The sequence below is a fragment of the Alligator mississippiensis genome, chromosome 3 (genome assembly GCF_030867095.1).
Source record: "Alligator mississippiensis isolate rAllMis1 chromosome 3, rAllMis1, whole genome shotgun sequence".
In the NCBI taxonomy this organism is placed as follows: Eukaryota; Metazoa; Chordata; order Crocodylia; family Alligatoridae; genus Alligator; species Alligator mississippiensis.
The window spans coordinates 285,856,038-285,864,937 of NC_081826.1; the positions used below are offsets into that span (position 1 = coordinate 285,856,038).

An 8,900-nucleotide genomic window follows, 5' to 3' on the forward strand; every position below is an offset into this window, starting at 1 on the left:
AGTAGAAAATTTGATATTTTGCAGGATTAGCTTCCAGGTTCCTAACCCCGTATGGAAGATAAATTTGTAAAGTAGGTGTGGGTATATAGAGCCATAGCAAACAGCTGCATGGGACTAATGTGCTGCAGCTGAGTGGAGAAGCAGCAGCCTTTGAAATAAAAGCTACAGAAGACAGCTGAGCAGATCAGTCTTGATTTTTGCAACCCATTGGGACCTAAGCAGGTTGCAAAACCCTGGATATGAATGAGCTGGATTCTACCATACTCCCAGATCTTCACTGACCTAAATAAGAGCAGAGTTAGACTGAGCAAGAACTGAAGTTTTCAGGTCCTCTGAATATTGCACTCTAGCTATAACTTAAAGCCTACCTAGCAAGGTGTTTCCACATGAGTAGCTTTGATAGTTTAACCCCTCCAGTCACATTTCTTCATAAATGACCAGCCTTCTCTACCTCCCAGAAGACAGCAAGTTCATTCTCTAGAGTCCCTACGCAAAAGATCAAAGTCCATAGGCGCTAAAGTCTTTGCAAACTCGTGTGCCAGTAGAAGCTGCCTAATAATATCCTTTAAATGGATAGTTTAAGCGCTGGTAACAGATTTGACGGTTCCATTATACCTTTCAAGTAGACTCTACTTTTAGAAATCTCTTATCACCAGCCGTTACACACCCGTTTCAGTATTTCTTGAGTATCTTGACCTGTATTTTATAGACGTAGTTCATATTAGCCATGGGACAGAACACTCAGCACTACAGCATATAAGGCAGTCTGGAGAAGCTTCTGTAATTTAGGCAGTCTTTCAGGGCTGAGAGCTTCCCAAGTCCCAGACATGCCTTAATCTGGAGGGTATAGTGGTTGCTTTAAAGACATCTGGGCACCAAAGCAAAACTAACAAGTTTTGTGGCCAGAGCAAAACTCTGCTAGGTAGGTAGGGGAAGGCAGAGGCTTCCTAGGAGGCTGCAATTCTGGTTCCCCCACCTCTGTCAGTCCCCAGGGCTGGTGCCCTGGTCACCCACTGTGTGTTACACTATTGCTTTGTGCTATCAACCCCCTGGACTGCAAAGTTCCTGGCTTAGCTCAGTGTTTTGTTTATATATTTGCAAACTACAATACACGTGCCTGTTCTTTTTCTTAAATGCAACTGAAAGAGCTACATTTCTGTCTTCTGTAACTTTGGACTTGACACTCTTCCCAAATATATGGAGTTGTTTCAGTTACAGGAACATTATTGAGATGTATATTAAATCTTTCCTGCTTGTTTTTCCTAACACTTCAGTGTTCAGTTTTAATAAGCTAAAATGTAAAGTCACTGTAACAGTTCTGTTAGGGCCTTGTTACATGTTACTGTGAGCTGCCCAAATGTTGATGGTTGTTAGTGCTAGCTTGAGTTTGGAGCAGCCACATGTTCAGATCAGCAGGGCCCTGGAGGACTGAAAAGTAAGAATCCCTGTCTACTTCTCACCTTTGGGAGGGCCCCACCTCCCTGCTCCCTACCTTCCCTTATTCCTGGCTGCCCATGCTGTCTGTCCCAGGGGAGCAGGCAGGGAGGGGTTAACCCACCTGCCTAGCTGCCAGGATGCTGCTCCTCTTTGGGCTGAGCCTGGCCCAGAGAGCAGCAGTGTGGGGCCAGGCAGGCAGGTGCACTCTTTCCTGCCTGCTCCCTGAGACAGATAGCACGGGCAACCACAAGTAAGCTGGAATGGGGGTCTGGGAGCAGACAGTGAGAGGGAATCTGGGGTCTTGGGGAGGACGGAGCGGGCCTTTACGCTAAGCTGTAGCCTACAGCGGCTACACCTTAGTGTAACATGGTCTGGCTAACACAGATCAGAGAGAATCTTGCCCTGGAGGGGCATAACTGAGCCACCTAAGGGGTGCTTAAAGCTAGTTTCAGTTGTTTAATGTGCTGACAGTCTAGGTGTTAAGAGCTCCAGGAACTGCCCATAGTAACAAAGCCCTTAGACTTCACTCTGCGTCTATAATGCTACTAGGCTAGTCAGTTTGGGGGGTTTTTCACTTTATAGTTTCCATCTGTGGTGACTGGGTTATGAATTGACAGGCAAGAATTTGAATATTGACAGCTTTCCTTGAGGCACAAAACTGTTTAAATTGGATTTTGTAAAATACTTCTAAAATCTGCAAGAACTAAATTTTGGGTCAAAATATTGAGTTTAATTTATTGCAAAACAAGGTAGTGAAGCAGCAGATTATTTGACTGTGTTTACTAAACTTTGCTCTTTTTTACAAAATGCTCTCATCAAAGGAGTGACATTTAACACTTAAGAATCTGAAGACTTTTCCCATTACTGACTAGATGCAAAGTAGTTCACATTTAAAGCATAAAAGTGGGGAATGTCACTTTTTAAAAACACGGCAGAGTTTTTAAAAATATTGACTTAAAGAGAAATAATTGGTGTATGCTCTTACTTTGCTTTCCTGCTATGACAAGAATTTATCTAAACTGTGGTAAGGTATGGTGGTTGGGAGGGAAATAATGTATCTTGGAGCCTTGCTCTCTTGTATTACATACTGTGATATGGGATATACATTTTTGTAGAAATCTCTTGCATTTCTGCTTACCGTTATAAGCTCTAAGAATTTAGAGCAAAAAGAATGATTGATGACTCAGCTTCAACTAATAGGTGAATATCGACAAAAGAAATCTTGACTAAAATCAGTTTATAATAGCATGAAAGCATTAAAATCCTTATTGTTACACTTAAACTTAAGTTCTTTTTCACAAGTCATTGGGTTGGGGGCATTAGAGCCCTGTAGTGTTAATGTACTTGGAAGGATTGTTAATGTCCCAAAACTGTCCTATTTTCTAAAACAGAAAACAAGAAGAGCGGGTGCAGCAGGTGCGTAAAAAACTGGAAGAGGCTCTAATGGCAGATATCTTGTCAAGGGCTGCTGATACAACAAAAGATATGGATGTAGAAATGGACAATGGAGATGAAGCATAAGAAAAATCAGGTAAAGTCACACTGGTGGGTGATACTTCTGAAATCACAATTTTTAACACTGGTTGTTGTTAGACCCCAACTCCGTGTGGAGCCCAACAACTAGGGAGACGACGATCCAATTGCTCATGGATCCTGTTGCTCATTAGCCAGAGCAAGCAGGGAGCAAACACCAGCTCACATTGCATGCAACAGCTTTATTCAAAATGAAGACAGCTTTGGACTAGCTCCCAAAAAGCCAACAAACCGGAGAGCCGCAGTGAATAGTTTTTTCCCACATTTATACACTTTGGTTTATACTCATTAACATTTATTCCACTCTTACTCCTCCTCCAGTTGCATCCATTTCTCCTCCCATCTCAAGCTCTGCCTCTGTTTACTGTTTGCTTCATTAGCATGGAATTGCCTATGCATTTTACTCATTTACATGTCTTTTTGCTGTGAGCACATGTCTAAGACCTTGACTTCTTTTCTTCGGTCAGTGGGCAGACTTTGACCAAAACTTGGAAGCTTCTGGAGGCTTCACCAATCGCCATTCACCTTTTTGCATATGTTCATCTCGGATTCTGTTACCAATTACATATTCTTTTCCACGTTCCAGCCTGTTTTTCTGTTTCAGGTTGTACCATCTTCCACCTTTTTTGGGCCCATCTCTTATCTCATTCCTTACTGTAGCTGGTTTGTAGCACACAGACGTGCGCAGATTCACTTGCTGCTTTTTCCTCAGAAGATGGTTGACACAGTTAAGATAGTTACTTGGCATAAGCAAATGGCTGGCTTAGATATCATTCTGCCTTGTGGTCAGCAGCTCTGCTAGGCCACAGTTCATGCCTTTATTCAGCTGCAAATCCAGTGCTCTCTAAGATCCAAATATTGTCACTCTAACTGTTCTGATTAAGTGACCCAGAAATTGAGCCCTGCTTTTTTCCAATATTAGTATGAGTAGTTATTGATTGTGGCTCTAGAATAATTAATAAGTGTTAAATAACCTGTGCTTTGATGCCAGTGCAGAAAATCAGAAGGCGTGTTGTCCAAACCACCAATAGAAAAGAGGAAGAAAACCTTGCCTCAAGGGTTTGGGTAGAGTTTTTTCACAGCTTAGTCATGTGGGTGGTGGCCCAATACCTTGAATATAAATGTAAAAATGTGGTCAACTTCTGTAATTCTAACAAGCAAGTTGGCAGTATACACTCTGCAGAAATTACTTTACTTTATTTCTCTATCTTTCTGTATAGAGAATGATTTGATTTTTAGATTGTCTTTTTTTTTTGTTTCCCCCTGACTGTTACGTATATTCTTATAGAACTAAACTACCAAAAGTTTATACTTTTTTTTCTATTTGGCTTTTCTTACAAAGTAACTTCTGTACTACAGGACAATTGGTTAATACTCCTTTCAGTCAGCTATAGCATATTCTTTAGTTTTGAGGACAGCCAAATTTGTGAACTTGTACAGCTCCAATTGAAGCTGATTTGAGTTTTGTACATACCAAGGACTGAATTTGGCCTTGAGACTCCATGTAGACATGGCATTGTCTAAGTTGCATGTATTTGAACAGACTTGCATTTAAAAAAAGTACTAAATATACTTCTGTCATAACCTGGCTCCCACTCTTCACAGTGGATTTTTCTCTTCTCTGGTTTCTATTGTAGGGGGTAGCAGTGGAAACAGCCCAGAGGCTGGTGTTGCTTCTGTACCAGTAGCCTCTAGAAATGCAGCAAATAAGGAAGATTCTGGCCCTTTCTTTTTTTGAGGAAACTTTGAGCATTTCCTTTTCCACATCCAAACTGTTAGTCTGACATGCACTTGGTTACTGCTACAGACCATCTGGCCTAACATTCTGCAATGTTCAGTGACTTTTTTTTGTATTGTCACCCTTCCTTCCCATTGCTTTGAACATGGTAGCTTAACACAGTGAAAGCAGTCCTCAATCTAGTCTTTACACTATGTCTGCAGTGTTCTCATGCAGCCCTCTGCAAGGGGAGACGCACCTATTTTTACTTAAGAATGAAAAGATTGTTCCTACTTTCATTAATTTCCTTTCTTACACTCTGGTCTACCAGACCTGCTTGTCTAGAGTATACACCAAAGTATTTAAATTCCTAGAAGGACTTGTTCTTTGTCTTCCAAAATAGCTGGAGTTATTGCATTACCTAACCATTTTACTAATTTGATCTGTACAAGCAAGTATTTATTAATACACTTCTGGAAATTATTCAGAAAGATGACTGGACTAATTCTCTTTGTTTCCATGAACTAGAATATTGAAGTATAGCATTCATTCACTGTGGGTCCACACTTTGAGATCTGACCTTTGCATCAGCAATAAACAAGATCTTAACGATTTATGATGATATTATATGCAAGATGGTTGTGTTTGGACCTAAACCCTCTAATTAATTTTCCAGTTCTGTTTTGTGGCATTTAAGCCAAAAACTGAGGCAAATGAAGACCTGCGCTTGCTGACACAGATCTCTGGCAGCCATGTAAGGAAGGCTTCTGACAATTAGTTAAGTGAGTTTTTTGTAGTTTAGAAAGTGACCATGTTTAGGTTTTCTTTTAAAGAAGAGACTTTCTAGATATGGGATGTAGATTCTGATCCCATTTCCAATTCCATGGAGGACCCTTCCCTTTGAGGATTAGTTTAGTGGATGGATTTGTTGAGAGAAGAAATTATTAACGTTAGAACTGTACTAGGTATGGAGGCCAGTATTTTATTCATTCCTTAACATGCCGTTTATCCATAAGAAAAACAGAATTTGAAATCAAATAAATTAAGAGAACATTGGCTTAAAGCCAGTTACATTAAAGGAAATTAAACTCCTGTAGAAAGACTATTTATGTAATTAAGTTCACCCTACTGTCCACATTGATTTTACACTTTGGTTCATTTGAGTGTTTTGGTTTAAATCAGCGATTCTCAACTAGGGTGCTGTGGCATGCTTGGGTGCCTTGAGATCCCTTTGAGGATGCTGTTAGGTATGCAAATATAATTCACAAGATAAATGCAGAGTTTTCACATGGGAAACCATAGTATTAAAACATTATGATCGGTTATGGTCTTTCTAAGTTCTTTGTAGCAGAAGCAGGGCTCTATTATTCTTCTGTAGTAAAAAAAAAACAAGTAAAAACTAAGAACTGGGATTTTCTGATGGGCCTAGAGTCTATTGAGGAGTGCTTCATGTCCAAAAAGATTGAGAACCACTCGTTTAGGTAGGAATGTACTTCATTATCACCCATTTCAGATTAACAGAAGTGTGTGTTCCTAAACATTGCAGAAGTGTGTGTTCCTAAAAATACTATAAATAAACCCTATGAATCAGCCAGCAGATTGGTGCTACATAAATATAAATTTTATTTGTTTTTTTGAGGTTTTTTTTGACTGGAAGCTACATTCCAGTATTGTTTCATTTACTTAACAGACTAGCAGTGCTCTCACTGTTTTCAGTTAATATAAAATGGTTAGGGAGAGTTTGATTGCAAATATTTGCCATTACATTTTCATCCTTTCTTAATAGTCTTTGCATAATAGAGTTAAATGTGGGGGTGGAGCGGGGCAATATGCAGGAATTTTGACGTGTGTGTGTGTGTGAGAGAGTGAAACTTCAAATCTCTAAAAGTCAAGGGCAAATTTAAAATGTGTCAACAGTATGAACTCTTTTGGGTTATTTTTTGTTTTTTTTGAAATCCAGGAGATCTATGATACTTGGGTTTATTGTATTATAAAATATTACTCATAAGCTAGTGGAACACCTACATATTTTTTTTTACTAAAATGATGGACTTAAATACATAGTAAATATGTTTCTTTATCTTTACCCTCTACTGCTGCATTGCTTTTTCCTTGAAGTTTTCATAACTGTAGATGTAAGGTTTTCGAATAAGTGATCATTTTGTTTGAAAATGCTTTTTATGTAAAGGAGAAAAAGTACCAGTTTTAAAAAATACTTGAATTAAAAAAATATTAATATCATACATTTTGGACAGTTAATCAAAATTGCACTTTTGAATAACTTTTTAATATAAAAGAATAGAAGCTGTGCAATATAGGAAAAAATGAAATGTTCACGTAATAAGGCCATGATTTAGCTATAGCAGAAACAGGTTACATTTTAAGAGGATATGTTTATAAAGGTTAGGAAGACCAGGTTATATGCAACTTATGGACTTGCTGGACTCAACAACTGAAACGTCAATTATTCCTTTATCTCATAATTTCCTAGTTTTAGGGGCTGGAAGGGACCTTACAGATCATCAGGTCCAGCCCCCTGCCACCCATGCTTTGGGCAGGAAAGACTGCTGGGATCAGATGACCCCAGCAAGATGGGCATCAAGACACTTTTTGAAGATTGCCAGGGTGGATATGGGTGGATTTATAAGGCACTTAAAACTATAATGTACCTTTTTTAAAGTGATCAAGCATAGCTGTGGTAATCTGTTTAAACCAAGTTGTTCTAGCTGAACCTACCTGTCCCATAATTACTTCAGAATATAAATAACGTTTACCCTTCTCTCTACCTCACAGGTACTTTAACTGACTTGTCCCGGAGGAATTTCCTAAAAGCCAGAGGCACTTTCTCCTTCGGTCTTTCGTTATAAGAAGAAATGGACCCATGCACATTTATATAGCTTTCTAATAGCATTAAAACCAATGCCTTTTTTAGACTCCTATTTTTGATGTATATATCTTATTTGAAAAGCAAACTTTATTTTGTGTCCTATGACTTAAAAAGTCATTTTTTAATATCAAGCGGTTCCCTTAATCTGAAGCTGAGCTTTTGATGCCAGGTTGCAAACCTACTGGAATTATTGCCTGTACTAAATATTTGTTTTTCCTGTGGTTTTTTTAGTAAGGATCAATCAGGAGAACAGAATGCTTCCCAATTAAAGATTATTGTGACTCAATGTATATAAACAGATTTTTATACCTATTGAGTGAAGACACCTGTACATTCTTCCATCATCACTGTAAAGATAAATAAATGACTATATTCAGAGCATCTGAAAATTGTTGTGTTATATGGGGCGTGGGATGAATTTGTCCTTGTTTTGTGTTTCCAGAATCCAGGGCATCCTCCTTTCATCTACTGAAGGTTAGGTAGGCAAGGGAAAGGTTTACATGCATGATTTCTACCCAGGTTAGTGCCTGATGAAATTGTATCTGCACTCACAGCAGTTCCTAGATCTTCCTGAAAGCTGAAGTACAATAAACCAACTTCCTCCAAGAAAGAAGAATGCCAGAAGCAGCCAAGATTGCTAAGTTCTGCTCAAATTTTTTTATGTTTAAATAAAACAAATGGAAAGGAACAAGCAGCAACAAGCTCATACAACTCAGTCCAGATAGACAAAAGTTTTGACCTCTGCTTGGCCTATAACACTGGCTGTCAACACTTTTGGGTCACATACGCCCACAATTTTTAATTAGCTATACTGCTAGATAGTTCTCTGTGATGATAAAAACAAAAAATGCATACACATTTTGTTGCTATAGTGCAATTTAAGAGATTGTAGGTGTTACATTTTTCTTCCTGTCCATTTTTTGTATTTCTCCTTTTCATTTGATTCACCTGTCTATCCAACACATCACAATTTTAAGAAATGCCACTCTTTACTATCATAAGGGTTTCTTGCTTTCTGTATATTCTGTTTTGAATTGCATATTTTCTGTTTGAATCGGGCTGAAGGAGTATGGTCTCCCAAATTTTCCTTTTGACTTTTAGTCCCTAAAAGCTATAGAGTTTCAAAGTAAAATCAAGTCTTAATTAGCACCAAACTGTTCTCCAAGGATGTGCTATTCATTTGCCTGGGATCCCTCTTAACTTAAGGCTGGTGAGGGTCAGCCTTTTATATAAGCAATCACACTGAATTGTGGTACGTACTAAAGAGGAACTTGGTAAGACTGAATGTTTAGTGGTCCTTGTCTTGGGTTTGCTTCCTTCTGTATT

General features: G+C 38.7%; 1 protein-coding gene across 1 annotated transcript in view; it reads left to right on the forward strand.

Moving 5' to 3' along the window:
- MBD2 (methyl-CpG binding domain protein 2) overlaps positions 1 to 7,955 on the forward strand; it is a 58,057-nt gene extending 50,102 nt beyond the window's left edge. Inside the window, exons 6-7 of the mRNA XM_059725277.1 lie at positions 2,829 to 2,968; positions 7,481 to 7,955. Coding sequence (XP_059581260.1) covers positions 2,829 to 2,958 — 130 coding nt within the window. The 3' untranslated portion in view covers positions 2,959 to 2,968; positions 7,481 to 7,955. The remainder of the gene's footprint in view (positions 1 to 2,828; positions 2,969 to 7,480) is intronic.
- The last annotated feature ends 945 nt before the right edge of the window (positions 7,956 to 8,900 follow it).